Below are 16,913 nucleotides of genomic sequence, written 5' to 3' on the forward strand. Positions count from 1 at the left end.
ATATTTTCGGCATCATGTCTTAGACTGTGCATTTATTTACATCAGTGGGCGGATAGTGCATCAGCCCAGAATTAATATCGCCCGGACGGATAACGTTATTTATGCCAAGTGTCATATGGATAGAAGGCTAAAATAGTGATGGCAAATATGGCATGAATATCTTCCACCATGTGAGGCTCGTTCACACTCACCTGTGGCAAGTAACAGGTGTGGGAAATATGAAAATCACACCTGAAACCAGATAAAAAGGGAAGAAGCTGACTCGATCTTTGCATTGTGTGTCTGTGAGTGTGCCGCACTAAGCATTGAGAACAGAAAGAGGAGAAGAGAACTGTTTGAGGAGTTAAGAACGAAAAAAGTTGAAAAATATCAATAATCTCAAGGTTACAAGTCCATCTCCAGAGATCTTGATGTTCTTTGTCCATGAGGTGCAACATAATCAAGAAGTTTACAGCCCATGGCACTGTAGCTAATCTTCCTGGACGTGGACAGCGGAGAAAAATTGCTGAAAGGTTGTAACGCAGGATAGTCCGGATGGTGGATAAGCAGCTCCGATAAAGGTCCAAAGAAATCCAAGCTGTCCTGCCGGCTCAGGTGGCATCAGTGTCAGCGCAAACTATCCATCAACATGGGAATGTAATGAAACGCTATGGCAGGAGACCCAGGAGGACCCCACTGCTGATACAGAGACAGAAAAAAAAACTAGACTGCAGTTTGCCCAAATGTATGTGAGTAAGCCAAAATTTTTCTGGGAAAGCGTGTTGTGGACAGATGAGACGGAGATAGAGGTTTTTGGTAAAACACATCATTCCACTGTTTACAGAAAACTGAATGAGACCTATAAAGAAAAGCCATTCAGAGGTGACACTTGCTGGTGTGTTTTGGACCATTGTTCTGCTGCATAACCCAAGTGCACTATAGCTTGAGGTCATAAACAGATGGCCGCACATTTTCCTTCAGGATTTTCTGGTCGACAGCAGAATTCATGGTTCAGTTTACCACCGCAAGTCTTCCAAGTCCTGAAACAGCAAAACAGCCCCGGCCATCACACTACCACCACCATATTTTACTGTTGGTATGGTGTTTCTTTTCTGAAATGCTGCATTACTTCTACACCAGATGCAATGGGACATAAACCTTCCAAAAAGTTCAGCTCTTGTCTCGTCAGTCTACACAGTATTCTCCCAAACGTCTTGGGGAACATCAAGATGTTTTCTGGCAAAACTGAGGCAAGCCTTTATGTTGTTATTGCTCAGCAGTGGTTTTCGTCTTGGCACTCTGCCATGCAGCTATTTTTTGCCCAGTCTCTTTCTTATTATGGAGTCATGAACATTGACCTTAGCTGAGGCAAGTGAGGCCTGCAGTTCTTTGGATGTTGTTGTGGGGTCTTTTGTGACCTCTTGGATGAGTCTTCGCTGCGCTCTTTGTAATTTTGGTAGGCTTGCCACTCCTGGGAAGGTTCAACTCTGTTCCATGTTTTCGCCATTTGCTGATAATGGATGTCACTGTGGTTCACTGGAGTCCCAAAGCTTTAGAAATGGCTTTATAACCTTTTCCAGACTGATAGATCTGTTACTTTGTTTCTCATTTGTTACAGAATTTCTTTGGATCGCGACATGATGTCTAGCTTTTGAGGATCTTTTGGTCTACTTCACTTTGTCAGGCAGGTCCTATTTAAGTGATTTCATGATTGAGAATCAGTAATCAGGCCTGAGTGTGACTAGGGAATGTGATCTCAGCTTCCCAAAGATGTGATAAACCACAGTTAGTTTATGTTTTAAGGCTCAGGGGGCAACCACTTTTTCACAGGAGGTTTGGATTTCTTTTTCCCTTAATAATAAAGACCTTCATTTGTAAACTGCATTTTGTGACTACTTGTGTTATCTTTGTCTAATATTTACAATTGTTCCCCAATAACCGGCCCAGCAGTGAGGACGGCCGCGTCCATCACTCGTCAATTGATTGTCCTGATAATTCGTGACCTCCACAGACACAGTGGGCATGAACTCTGGGGGGATTCAGTGAGGCCTCGGTGCTTCAGTACGTTCATGGATTTATTACTCCTTGGTGATGCAGTGGATTATTTCCCTTCTCTGGTGATCAAGAGGATTTGTTTCCTTTCCCGGTGAACCAGTAGATTAGCTTCCTTTCTTAGTGATCGCGTGGATATATTTCCTCGTCCCTTGTGACCAAGTGTATTCACTTCTTTCTCCGAAGATTCAGTGGATTTATTTCCATGTGATCTAGTGGATTTGTTTTCTTTCTTGCTGGAGTAGTTTCCATCCCTAGTGAATCAGTAGATTTGTTTTCCATCCTTGTGATCCAGTGAATTAGTTCCCTTCCTGGTGATTCAGCGGATGCTTTATTTTTCTCTGCTGTGGATCCAGCGCAGATCTGTAGGGATTCTCTTTCCTTTCGATGGTGATCTTGCAGTTTACTGTGCTGACACTAGAGGTCGCACTGGTCTCTCTCTCTGTAACTTGCTGACAGCATGGAGATGACAGCTGAAGCTGCTGCTGATTTAAAGGGGCTGTCCACCCCTGAGTGTGCTGAGAGCTGTGATAGGAGAGGGCTGTGGACGCTGCTGATGAGGTTACTGCGCGGCCAATGGCTGCTCGTACAGTATAGGATCATAGGCCGGGCTTTGTGCACGTCGCCGTGCGTCATGGCTCTTACCAGTAATGACAGCTCTCGCCACATCTCATAGTACAGAGGTGTGAACAGAGCGCAGCACGTCTGCTGACAGGGGCCACTGACAACCACAGGGGCCACATACACCCACAGGGACCACAGACAACCACAGGGGCCACATGCAACCACAGACACCCACAGGGGCCACATACACCCACAGGGGCCACACACAACCACAGGGGCCACACACAACCACAGGGGCCACACACAACCACAGGGGCCACACACAACCACAGGGGCCACATACACCCACAGGGGCCACATACACCCACAGGGGCCACACACAACCACAGGGGCCACATACACCCACAGAGGCCACAGACACCACAGGGGCCACATACACCCACAGGGGCCACATACACCCACAGGGGCCACAGACACCCACAGGGGCCACAGACACCCACAGGGGCCACAGACACCCACAGGGGCCACAGACACCCACAGGGGCCACAGACACCCACAGGGGTCACATACACCCACAGGGGCCACACGCAACCACAGGGGCCACACGCACCCACAGGGGCCACACGCAACCACAGGGGCCACACGCAACCACAGGGGCCACACGCAACCACAGGGGCCACACGCAACCACAGGGGCCACACGCAACCACAGGGGCCACACGCAACCACAGGGGCCACACGCAACCACAGGGGCCACACGCAACCACAGGGGCCACACGCAACCACAGGGGCCACACGCAACCACAGGGGCCACATACACCCACAGGGGTCACATACAACTACAGGGGCCACATACACCCACAGGGGCCACAGACAACCACAGGGGCCACAGACAACCACAGGGGCCACACACAACCACAGGGGCCACATACACCCACAGGGGCCACAGACACCCACAGGGGCCACAGACACCCACAGGGGCCACACGCAACCACAGGGGCCACACGCAACCACAGGGGCCACACGCAACCACAGGGGCCACACGCAACCACAGGGGCCACACGCAACCACAGGGGCCACACGCAACCACAGGGGCCACACGCAACCACAGGGGCCACACACACCCACAGGGGTCACACACACCCACAGGGGCCACATACACCCACAGGGGCCACATACACCCACAGGGGCCACAGACAACCACAGGGGCCACAGACAACCACAGGGGCCACACACACCCACAGGGGCCACATGCAACCACAGGGGCCACATGCAACCACAGGGGTCACACAATTACAGGGGCCACATACACCCACAGGGGCCACACAGTTACAGGGGCTGTCAGACTAGAGATCCGTTCACATTATCGTTCTCTGGATTCTGTTCCTTTCTGTATCAGTTTCTGGGAAAGCTGAGTGATAACATGGCCGCTGATGGACGCCTCGTCAGTGTTCCAGCGAGGAGTCAGAGTTGTCGCATAATAACCCCTTTAATAATATGAAGCTGGGCGCAGAGTGTCGCCCTCATTAATTCATTTCCCGTGAGTTATGGTGTTGGCGGGGGGCCGCGGTTGGCGGGGGGCCGCGGCACATTCAGCGCTGTCACGTCCAACGCTTCATCAGCACATTCCCGTTAGATGCATCAGATCGATGGCGCTGACTCACGGGGACGAGTCCGCACAACCTCATGGGGCATACAGTGGGGGAAATAAGTATGTGACCCCTCGCTGGTTTTGTACGGTTGCCCACTGACAAAGACATGAACAGTCTATAATATTAAGGGAAGGTTAATTTTAACATTGAGAGACAGAATATCAAAAATAAAATCCAGGCAATCACATTGTATAAATTATATAAATGTATTTGCATTTTGCAGTGAGAAATAAGTATTTGATCCCCTACCAACCATTAAGAGTTCTGGCTCCTACAGACCAGTCAGACTCGTTAGCTGCAGTAAATACAGCTTCTCACATAGTCACCTTTATACAAGACACCATTAATCAGTCACACTCTAACCTCTACAACATGGGCAACACCAAAGAGCTTTCTAAGGCTATGTGCATATGTTGGAGAAATGCTGCGGAAATGTCCGCGCAGCATTTCCACAACTCCCTGCCACGGAATTCGCATAAATCATTATATTCTCACCTTCTGACGGCCCCCGATCTCCTCAGCGGCGCTCTCGGTACGTTCCGTTCCCAGGATGTTTTGCACGAAGGACCTTTGTGACATCACAGGACCGCGACGTCATGTCGGGTGATTTGCGCAATGCATCCCTGGGAACGGAAGCCACCACGTGCACCGCTGAGATCCGGGAGGACTCCGGGGGCCATTGGAAGGTAAGAATATCCAGATTTTATATTTTTATTCCTCTTTTTTACATGAATATAGATCCCAGGGCCTGAAGGTGAGTCTCCTCTGCTGCAGACCCCGGTACCATCCGCACATGAAGCGCTCACTTTACACATGGGGGGCATAGCCACATACGTACAGCGAGCGTTTCAATGCAATCCTATGGCGGCGGAATCACCGCGATTCCACAGAAATCATGAACATGATGCGGATTTTACCGCTATGCGATTCCGCAGCGGGAAAATCTGCAGCATGGGTACAGCAACTGCGGAATCCCATAGGATTGCATGAGAATGCGTTTTGTAAGTGTTTTTTTAAGCGTTTCCTCGGCGGAAACGCATAAAAAATGCAACGTGGGCACACAGCCTTACAATGTCAGGGACAAGATCCTAGACCTGCACAAAGCTGGAATGGGCTACAGAACCATAAGTAAGACGCTGGGGGAGAAGGAGACAACTGTCGGTGCAATAGTAAGAAAATGGAAGAAATACAAAATGACTGTGAATCGACATCGATCTGGGGCACCGTGCAAAATCTCACCTCGTGGGGTATCCTTAATCACGAGGAGGGTGAGAGATCAGCCTAAAACTACACGGGGGGGACTTGTTAATGATCTCAAGGCAGCTGGGACCACAGTCTCCAAGAAAACCACTGGTAACACATTACACTGTAAAGGTTTAATATCCCGCAGTGCCCGCAAGGTCCACCTGCTGAAGAAGCCACATGTGCGGCCCGTCTGAAGTTTACCAGTGAACACCTGGATGATTCTGTGAGTGACTGGGAGAAGGTGCTGTGGTCAGATGAGACAAACATTGAGGTCTTTGGCATTAACTCAACTCGCCGTGTTTGGAGGAAGAGAAATGCTGCATATGACCCAAAGAACACCATCCCCACTGTCAAGCATGGAGGGGGAAACATGTTTTGGGGGTGTTTCTCTGCTAAGGGCACAGGACTACTTCACCGCATCAATGTGAGAATGGATGAAGCCATGCACCGAAAAATCCTGAGTGACAACCTCCTTCCCTCCGCCAGGACATTAAAAATGGGTCGTGGCAGGGTCTTCCAGCAAGACAATGACCCAAAACATACAGCCAAGACAACAAAGGAGCGGCTCATAAAGGAGCACATTAAGGTCACACCAGGTGTACTAATCAAAGTCTGCAGACCTGAATCCCATAGAAAACTTATGGAGGGAGATGAAGCTCCGAGTTGTAAAGCGACAGAATCATAATCTTTATGATTTAGAGATGATCTGCAAAGAGGAGTGGATCAAGATTCCTCCTGACATGTGCGCAAACCTCATCATCAACTACAAGAGAGTCTGACTGCTGAGCCTGCCAACAAGGATTTTACCACCAAGTATTAAGTCTTGTTTACCAGAGGGATCAAATACTTATTTCTCACTGCAAAATGCAAATAAATGTATATAATTTATACAATGTGATTAGCATATGTGGGTACCATGGGGGTCTCCTCTGTGTGCTGGGTACTATGGGGTCTCCTCTGTGTGTTGGGTACTATGGGGGTCTCCTCTGTGTGCTGGGTACTATGGGGTCTCCTCTGTGTACTGGGTACTATGGGGTCTCCTCTGTGTGCTGGGTACTATGAGGGTCTCCTCTGTGTGCTGGGTACTATGGGGGTCTCCTCTGTGTGCTGGGTACTATGAGGGTCTCCTCTGTGTGCTGGGTACTATGAGGGTCTCCTCTGTGTGTTGGGTACTATGGGGTCTCCTCTGTGTGCTGGGTACTATGGGGGTCTCCTCTGTGTGTTGGGTACTATGGGGGTCTCCTCTGTGTGTTGGGTACTATGGGGGTCTCCTCTGTGTGCTGGGTACTATGAGGGTCTCCTCTGTGTGTTGGGTACTATGAGGGTCTCCTCTGTGTGTTGGGTACTATGGGGGTCTCCTCTGTGTGTTGGGTACTATGAGGGTCTCCTCTGTGTGTTGGGTACTATGGGGGTCTCCTCTGTGTGCTGGGTACTATGGGGGTCTCCTCTGTGTGTTGGGTACTATGAGGGTCTCCTCTGTGTGTTGGGTACTATGGGGGTCTCCTCTGTGTGCTGGGTACTATGAGGGTCTCCTGTGTGTTGGGTACTATGAGGGTCTCCTCTGTGTGTTGGGTACTATGGGGTCTCCTCTGTGTGTTGGGTACTATGGGGGTCTCCTCTGTGTGTTGGGTACTATGGGGGTCTCCTCTGTGTGCTGGGCACTATGGGGTCTCCTCTGTGTGCTGGGTACTATGGGGGTCTCCTCTGTGTGCTGGGTACTATGGGGGTCTCCTCTGTGTGCTAGGTACTATGGGGGTCTCCTCTGTGTGTTGGGTACTATGGGGGTCTCCTCTGTGTGCTGGGCACTATGGGGTCTCCTCTGTGTGCTGGGTACTATGGGGGTCTCCTCTGTGTGCTGGGTACTATGGGGGTCTCCTCTGTGTGCTGGGTACTATGAGGGTCTCCTGTGTGTTGGGTACTATGAGGGTCTCCTCTGTGTGTTGGGTACTATGGGGTCTCCTCTGTGTGTTGGGTACTATGGGGGTCTCCTCTGTGTGTTGGGTACTATGGGGGTCTCCTCTGTGTGCTGGGCACTATGGGGTCTCCTCTGTGTGCTGGGTACTATGGGGGTCTCCTCTGTGTGCTGGGTACTATGGGGGTCTCCTCTGTGTGCTAGGTACTATGGGGGTCTCCTCTGTGTGTTGGGTACTATGGGGGTCTCCTCTGTGTGCTGGGCACAATGGGGGTCTCCCGTGGGTGCTGGGTATGTGACAGAACTATCTCCTGTCTATAGCCAGTGATCTCTGTTTCTGGTGATCTCTATGTAGTGATCTATTCTCTGAATGTGGTGATCTCTGTAGTGATCTCTGTATCTGGTGATTTCTTTATGTGTTGATCTTTCTTTACAGGTGTTTATTCTTAATTATTCTAATTTACTGAGATAATGACTTTTGGGTTTTCATTGGCTGTAAGCCATAATCATCAACATTAACAGAAATAAACACGTGAAGTAGATCACTCTGTGTGTAATGACTCTATAGAATATACGAGATTCCCTTGTTGATATTTTAATCTAGTGAGAAGCTCCTGTATCTTGTAATCCCTTATATATAGTGACTAGTTGGCCCGTGTGAAATTTCCACACATTGGTTGTCGGGGCGCAGCCAATTTCAGGAAAATGAAGCTGGTCAAATGTTAATGTATTTAATGAGATGGTGAACACAGAGAGGTATTTACATATGCAGATTTGTAATACGCGTGTGTGTGTGTGTGTGTGTGTGTGTGTGTGTGTGTGTGTGTATGTGTGTGTGTATGTGTGTGTGTCCGGGATTGGCATCTGCACCGTCGCAGCTACAGCCACAAAATTTTGCACAGTCACACGTCTGGACCCCGAGAGCGTCATAGGCTATGTTGTGAGGTGAAATTTTAACCCCGCGCTTTCCAATTCACCAAACAATTTTGCCCCTATCTACATAATGGGAAAAAATGAAAGGAAAAGTGTAGGAGGCAAATTGACAGCTGCCAGATGTGAACAAGGGGGACTTACAGAGTGAGAGCGATGGCGCCAAAGAGTATATACCGTACAGTTGCTAAGATGGGGCCCCGACATGGGATACTCACCACACACTGGGATATGAACACACACAAAATGCGCCACACACTACCACGTGCTTGAACACATATACCACCCTCAGCACACATTTCACCACAAATACACCAACCTCGCCACATAAAAGTCGAAACAAAAAAGTCACCGCTCAAAACTCGCCACGCGCAAAACTCACAGGTATATACTATATACAGGGGAGATGACACACATATATACTATATACAGGAGGAGATGACACACAGGTATATACTATATACAGGAGGAGATGACACACTGGTATATACTATATACAGGGGAGATGACACACACATATATACTATATACAGGAGGAGATGACACACACATATATACTATATACAGGAGGAGATGACACATGTATATACTATATACAGGGGAGATGACACACTGGTATATACTATATACAGGGGAGATGACACAGGTATATACTATATACAGGAGGAGATGACACACACATATATACTATATACAGGGGAGATGACACACTGGTATATACTACATACTACATACAGGGGAGATGACATACAGGTACATACTATATACAAGGGAGATGACACACAGGTATATACTATATACAAGGGAGATGACACACAGGTATATACTATATACAGGAGGAGATGACACACAGGTATATACTACATACTACATACAGGGGAGATGACATACAGGTACATACTATATACAAGGGAGATGACACACACATATATACTATATACAGGGGAGATGACACACTGGTATATACTACATACTACATACAGGGGAGATGACATACAGGTACATACTATATACAAGGGAGATGACACACAGGTATATACTATATACAAGGGAGATGACACACAGGTATATACTATATACAGGAGGAGATGACACACGTATATACTATATACAGGAGGAGATGACATACAGGTATATACTATATAAAAGAGGAGATGACACATAGGCATATAGAGGAGGAGATGACATACAGCAGGTATATACTATATACAGGGGAGATGACATACAGGTATATACTATATACAGGAGATGACATACAGGTATATACTATATATAGGAGGAGATGACATACAGGTATATAGTATATACAGAAGAGATGACATACATGTATATACTATATACAGGAGGAGATGACACATAGGTATATACAGGAGGAGATAACATACAGCAGGTATATACTATTTACAGGGGAGATGACATACAGGTATATACTATATACAGGAGATGACATACAGGTGTATACTATATATAAGGGAGATGACAAACATGTAGATACTGAGGGGAAAATGAGAGGTGTGAGTGCAAAATGAGAGGAGTGAGGGAAAATAGTGGAGTGATCGGAAAATGACAGATGTGAGGTCGAAATGACAATTGTTAGGGGGGAATGAGAGGAGGGGGAAAATGAGAGGTGTGATGGGAAAATAAGAGAAGTGAGGTGCTATAACTAACCACAGATATTTACTATGCCCAGGCAACGCCGGGCTCTTCAGCTAGTAAAGTATATAAAGTTTGATAAATAGAGGCTAAAAAATGTCTTGAGGTTGTGGTGCCACCTGCACGTTGTTTTTTTTCCTGCTGGTTTCTGAAAATGTTTAAACTGTATTTACTGATCAAATTGTGAATGTGTGGTTTGTTTGTGTCTTTTCTTGCTGAAGGGGGCAAGTTTACCTTTTAAATAGTGTATTATTTGTGTGTGTGTGTGTGGGGCGAAGTAATCACCGAAAAAGTAGTGCATGTTTACAAATGTGTTTGCATATGTGACTCACCTGCAGTGAAGTGTGCAATCCTCCAATTTTCCTGAAATCGTCTGGGCAAGGAGATCGGCAAGCTGGAAAGACCCCAAGGCAAATGTTAGGATTTGTTTCAGCTTTGTGGTATTGTGCTTTGGGGTAGTGTGGTGCCACCTGCAGGTCATTTTTCCTTTCTTCAGGCTTATGAAAATGAATGTTTAAACTGTATTTTGTGATCACATCGTGGATGTGTGGTTTGTTTGGCTATTTTCTTGTTGAAGGGGGCAAGTTTACCTTTCAAATGGTGAATCATTTGTGTGTGTGGGCAGTATGAACGGAGATACAGAGTAATCACCGAAAAAGAGTGTTCAGAATTAACATAGAAGGCTCTTTGTTCCCATTAGCCTCATATGTGATCTAGTGATCACATTTCTAGTAGTTTTCATAGTGATCTCTCATAAGGATGATCCCGCTGACTGTGCATTAACCCCTTACATACTTTCATATCGTCCTCTAGATATCCTGCTGTCCCCCCTCCTTCTATGATGTGCATTGCCTCTGTACACATTACTGACTGTACCTCATTATACCCGCTATGTTCTTTAGGTCCTTGACATGAAAGATCTTCTGATTCCCGCTATTGCTCTAGTAGATTTCTGCCTCCCTGCAGCGGCAGCAGGTGATAGTGACGTGGTCTCCGCCGGCCCTCCTGCTCATTGTCCCTCCCGCTATTTGATCCCATTACTTCACTGTTATCCTGCGGTTAACCATTTCCTTACTATAGGTCCCAGTTTGAAAACATCACTGCTATTAACCTCTTCCTTGCTGGAAGATATTAACTTCCTGTACAGTTATCGTTCCTTTGTGTTTCCGCACACCTGGCTCTGCTTTATCTGTGCGACCTTCTGAACTTGCCGGCCCTCTCTGCATATATTGCTGTTATGATCCATAAGACCCCCTGAGCTGCTTCATTGCCTTCGCACCGCGCTGCTCTTCCAGACCTATGGCCTAGAGAATCCACCTCACCCGGTGAGCCCATCACAGATTTATAGTGATCTTGATATGCATTCATCTCGTAACCAGTGATGTCCATATCTAGTGATCTCATATCTTAAGATCTCTATATCCAGTGATCCATTGATCTCCATATTCAATGATCTACTATCTAGCCGTCTGTGTAACTACTGATCTCACATCCAACAAGCAATCTCCAGGTCTTGTGATCTCACATCTAGTGATCACCACATTAATCTGACATGTAGGGATCTCATTTCCACTGGTCTCTGAGCATGTAATCTACTGTGCAGTGTTCTCTATGTATTGATCCATGTATCCAGTGATCTTACGTCTCGTGGCCTCTATACATTGTCATCTCTGTTCTTCTCATTTCTCGTGATCTCTATATCCAGTTAGAGCCATGTCTAGGAATCTCTATACAAAGTGATTTCTGTATTTAGTGATCTTTAGTGATGAGCGAGTGTACTCGTTGCTCGGGGGTCCTCCGAGTATTTGTTAGTGTTTGGAGATTTAGTTGTCATCACCGCAGATGAATGATTTACAGCTATTAGCCAGCTTGATTACATGTGGGGATTCCCTAGCAACCAGGCAACCCCCACATGTACTTATGCTGGCTAACAGATGTAAATCATTCAGCTGAGGAGATGAAAACCAAATCTCCGAGCACTAAAAAATACTCGGAGGACCCCCGAGCAACGAGTACACTCACTCATCACTAGAGATCTTCATATCTAGTGATCTATATATCCTGTGATCTCCCGATCTAGTGGTCTCATATCTGTCACTATCTGGTGACGTGTGTCTGGTGATCTCTGTGTCCGATGATCTCTGTATCTGGTGATCTGTATCCAGTGATCTCTGTGTCCGATGATCTCTGTATCTGGTGATCTGTGTCCGGTGATCTCTGTATCTGGTGATCTGTATCCAGTGATCTCTGTGTCCGATGATCTCTGTATCTGGTGATCTGTGTCCGGTGATCTCTGTATCTGGTGATCTGTATCCAGTGATCTCTGTGTCCGATGATCTCTGTATCTGGTGATCTCTGTATCTGGTGATCTGTGTCCGGTGATCTCTGTATCTGGTGATCTGTATCCAGTGATCTCTGTGTCCGATGATCTCTGTATCTGGTGATCTCTGTATCTGGTGATCTGTGTCCGGTGATCTCTGTATCTGGTGATCTGTATCCAGTGATCTCTGTGTCCGGTGATCTCTGTATCTGGTGATCTGTGTCCGATGATCTCTGTATCTGGTGATCTGTGTCCAGTGATCTCTGTATCTGGTGATCTCTGTATCTGGTGATCTCTGTATCTGGTGATCTGTATCCAGTGATCCCTGTGTCCGGTGATCTCTGTATCTGGTGATCTCTGTATCTGGTGATCTGTGTCCGCTGATCCCTGTATCTGGTGATCTGTATCCAGTGATCTCTGTGTCCGATGATCTCTGTATCTGGTGATCTGTGTCTGGTGATCCCTGTGTCTGGTGATCTGTATCCAGTGATCTCTGTGTCCGATGATCTCTGTATCTGGAGATCTGTGTCCGGTGATCCCTGTGTCTGGCGATCTCTGTATCCGGTGATCTGTGTTTGGTGATTCCTGTATTCGGTGATCTGGTGATCTCTGTATCCATTGATCTCTGTGTCCGATGATCAGTGTATCCGGTGATCTCTGTGTCTGTTAAGCTATGTATCTTGTGATCCCTGTGTTTGGTGATTCCTGTATCTGGTGGTCTGTGTATCCGGTGATCTCTGTATTTGGTTATCTGTATCTGTTGATCTCTGTATCCGGTGAACCCTATGTCTGGTGATTCCTGTATTCGGTGATCTGGTGATCTCTGTGTCCATTGATCTCTGTGTCCGGTGATATGTGTATCCGGTGATCTCTGTATCTGGTGATTCCTGTATCCGGTGATCTGTGTCCATTGATCTCTGTGTCTGGTGATCTCTGTATCCGGTGATCTCTGTGTCTGGTGATCTCTGTATCCGGTGATCCCTGTGTCTGGTGATTCCTATATCTGGTGATCTCTGTATCCGATGATCTCTGTGTCCGATAATCTGTGTATCCAGTGATCCCTGTGTCTGGTGATTCCTGTACCCAGTGATCTCTGTATCCTTTGATCTCTGTGTTTGTTGATCTCTGTATCTGTTGATCCCTGTGTCTGGTGATTCCTGTATTCGGTGATCTGGTGATCTCTGTATCCGTTGATCTCTATGTCCGGTGATCTGTGTATCCGGTGATCTCTGTATCCAGTGATCTCTGTGTTTGGTGATTCCTGTATCCGATGATCTATGTGTCTGGTGATCTCTGTATCTGGTGATCTGTGTCTGGTGATCTCTGTATCCAGTGATCTCTGTATCTGGTGATCTTTCTATCTGGTGATCTCTGTATCCGGTGATCCCTGTGTCTGGTGATTCCTGTATCCGCTGATTTGGTGATCTCTGTATCCGGTGATCCCTGTATCCGGTGATCTGGTGACATGTGTGTCTGGTGATCTGTGTATCCAGTGATCTCTGTATGTGGTGGTCCCTGTTTCTCGTGATCTGGTGATCTCTGTATCCGGTGATCCCTGTGTCTAGTGATCTCTGTATCCGGTGATCTGGTGATCTCTGTGTCTGGTGTTTAATGTATCCGGTGATCTGTGTATCCGATGATCTCTGTGTCTGGTGATCTCTGTATCCGGTGATCTGGTGACATGTGTGTTCAGTGATCTGTGTATCCAGTGACCCCTGTATCCGGTGGTCCCTGTGTCTGGTGATCTGGTGATCTCTGTATCCGTTGAACTCTGTGTCCCGTGATCTGTGTATCCAGTGATCTCTGTATCCAGTGATCTGGTGATCTCTGTATCCGTTGATCCTAGTATCTGGTGATCCCTGTATAAGGTGATCTGGTGATGTGTGTCTTGTGATCTGTGTATCCAGTGATCTCTGTATCTGGTGATCCCTGTGTCTAGTGATCTCTGTATCCGGTGATCTCTGTGTATCCAATGATCCCTGTGTCTGGTGATCTCTATCTGGTGATTATTGTGTCTGGTGATCCCTGTGTCCTGTGATCCGGTGATCTCTGTATCCTGTGATCTGGTGATCTCTGTATCCTGAGGATCTCCCTGTGACCTGATTGTGTCCTGGCCTCCATGTCTTGTGCCCTCTGTCTCTGCAGACCACAGGCAATGGCTCCTGATCTCCTCTCGGTGACCTCTCTGTGCCTTGGTGTGTGGAGGCCTGGTGGTGTCTATAATTATCCCCCCTGTATATATATATATATATATATATATATATATATATATATATATATATATATATATATATATATATATATATATATATATATATATATGTATATATTTATCCCCAGGCTGGATATACATAGCTCCCAGATATCTATTCCTGGCCATATGCTTTGCAGATGCTGAGGCTGGTGAGACTACAACTCCCGTGATCCCCCGGGGCCCCTGCACTCGGCGCATGCGCTCTGGATCTCCGCTCTGTCTCTTTCTCCCGCATCTTCGTCTGCAGCAGCAGCATCAGCACCAGAGCAGCAGAGCCGCGTCCTCCGCCGCATCCTCCGCCGCCCGCTGCTGCCCGCGCTCCGAGCTGCCGCTGCCCGCCGCCCCCGTGCCCGCAGCGCCCCGTCCCCGGGCTCCCGTGTGCCCGCACCGTCCCCGGCACCAGCGCCCCCCCGGACTCTGCAGCAGTGAGGGGGGAGTAGTCACCATCGTCAGTGCCCGCAGGAAGGAAGAAGCATGAAGGACCGGACCCAGGAGCTGAGGAGTGTAAGCAGCGCCCCCCGTGTGTGGCCCCGAGACCCCCAGCCCGGCATGTGGCCCCGGGGGTGGGGTGGGCAGCGCGGAGGAGGAGGAGGGCGGGGGAGGGAGGGGTGAGGAGGGTGCACTGCGGGTCTGTGTCTGACTGATTTATGAGGGGAGCCTCACCGTGCAGCATCCTGACAGCCCCCCGCCCGCTGGGTGTCACCGCCGTGTGTGTGTGCGAGACCCTCCGTGTGAGAGACCACTGTGTGTGTGCGAGACCCTCCGTGTGAGAGACCACTCTGTGTGTGCGAGACCCTCTGTGTGTGCGAGACCCTCCGTGTGAGAGACCACTGTGTGTGTGCGAGACCCTCCGTGTGTGTGCGAGACCCTCCGTGTGTGTGTGCAAGACCCTCCGTGTGAGAGACCACTCTGTGTGTGCGAGACCCTCTGTGTGTGCGAGACCCTCCGTGTGTGAGACCCTCCGTGTGAGAGACCCTCTGTGTGTGTGAGACCCTCCGTGTGTGAGACCCTCCGTGTGAGAGACCACTCTGTGTCTGCGAGACCCTCTGTGTGTGTGTGAGACCCTCCGTGTGAGAGACCACTCTGTGTGTGTGAGACCCTCTGTATGTGCGAGACCCTCCGTGTGTGAGACCCTCCGTGTGAGAGACCACTCTGTGTCTGCGAGACCCTCTGTGTGTGTGAGACCCTCCGTGTGCGAGACCACTGTGTGTGCGAGACCCTCCGTGTGTGTGTGCGAGACCCTCCGTGTGAGAGACCACTGTGTGTGTGCGAGACCCTCCGTGTGAGAGACCACTCTGTGTGTGCGAGACCCTCTGTGTGCGAGACCCTCCGTGTGTGAGACCCTCCGTGTGAGAGACCACTCTGTGTGTGCGAGACCCTCTGTATGTGCGAGACCCTCCGTGTGTGAGACCCTCCGTGTGAGAGACCACTCTGTGTCTGCGAGACCCTCTGTGTGTGTGAGACCCTCCGTGTGCGAGACTACTGTGTGTGCGAGACCCTCCGTGTGTGTGTGCGAGACCCTCCGTGTGAGAGACCACTGTGTGCGACCCTCCGTGTGTGTGAGACCCTCCGTGTGTGTGCGAGACCATCCGTGTGAGAGACCACTGTGTCTGTGCGACCCTCCGTGTGTGCAAGATCCTCCGAGTGTGAGACCACTGTGTGTGCAAGACCCTCCGTGTGTGTGTGTGCGAGACCCTCCGAGTGTGAGACCCTCCATGTGTGAGACCCTCCGTGTGAGAGACCACTCTGTGTGTGCGAGACCCTCTGTGTGTGCGTGACCCTCTGTGTGCGAGACCCTCCGTGTGTGAGACCCTCTGTGTGAGAGACCACTGAGTGTGTGCGAGACCTTCTGTGTGTGTGAGACCCTCCGTGTGCGAGACCACTGTGTGTGCGAGACCCTCCGTGTGTGTGTGCGAGACCCTCCATGTGAGAGACCACTGTGTGCGACCCTCCGTGTGTGTGAGACCCTCCGTGTGTGTGTGTGCGAGACCATCCGTGTGAGAGACCACTGTGTCTGTGCGACCCTCCATGTGTGCAAGATCCTCCGAGTGTGAGACCACTGTGTGTGCAAGACCCTCCGTGTGTGTGTGCGAAATCCTCCATGTGTGTGACCACCGTGTGTGTGTGCGAGTCCCTCCGTGTGAGAGACCACTGTGTGTGCGACCCTCCGTGTGAGACCACTGTTTGTGCAACCCTCCGTGTGTGTGCGAGACCCTCCGTGTGTGTGCGATACCCTCCATGTGTGTGCGCAAAACCCTCCATGTGTGTGACCGCCGTGTGTGTGTGCGAGAGACCACTGTGTGTCCGACCCTCCGTGTGTGTGAGACCACTGTGTGTGCGAGACCCAATGTGT

At 49.0% G+C, this 16,913-nt stretch overlaps 1 protein-coding gene across 2 annotated transcripts in view; it reads left to right on the forward strand.

Annotated features, from left to right (window-relative positions):
• Positions 1 to 16,913, forward strand: part of STX1B (syntaxin 1B) — an 84,419-nt gene that overhangs the window by 3,748 nt on the left and 63,758 nt on the right. The window contains exon 1 of one of the 2 annotated variants that reach the window (XM_069735047.1): positions 14,945 to 15,064. The exons of the other annotated variant lie outside the window; for it this stretch is intronic. Coding sequence (XP_069591148.1) covers positions 15,035 to 15,064 — 30 coding nt within the window. The 5' untranslated portion in view covers positions 14,945 to 15,034. Of the gene's footprint in view, positions 1 to 14,944; positions 15,065 to 16,913 lie in introns of those variants that run through there. 2 annotated transcript variants of the gene reach the window in all.

The sequence above is a fragment of the Ranitomeya imitator genome, chromosome 7 (assembly GCF_032444005.1).
Source record: "Ranitomeya imitator isolate aRanImi1 chromosome 7, aRanImi1.pri, whole genome shotgun sequence".
Taxonomy (NCBI): Eukaryota; Metazoa; Chordata; class Amphibia; order Anura; family Dendrobatidae; genus Ranitomeya; species Ranitomeya imitator.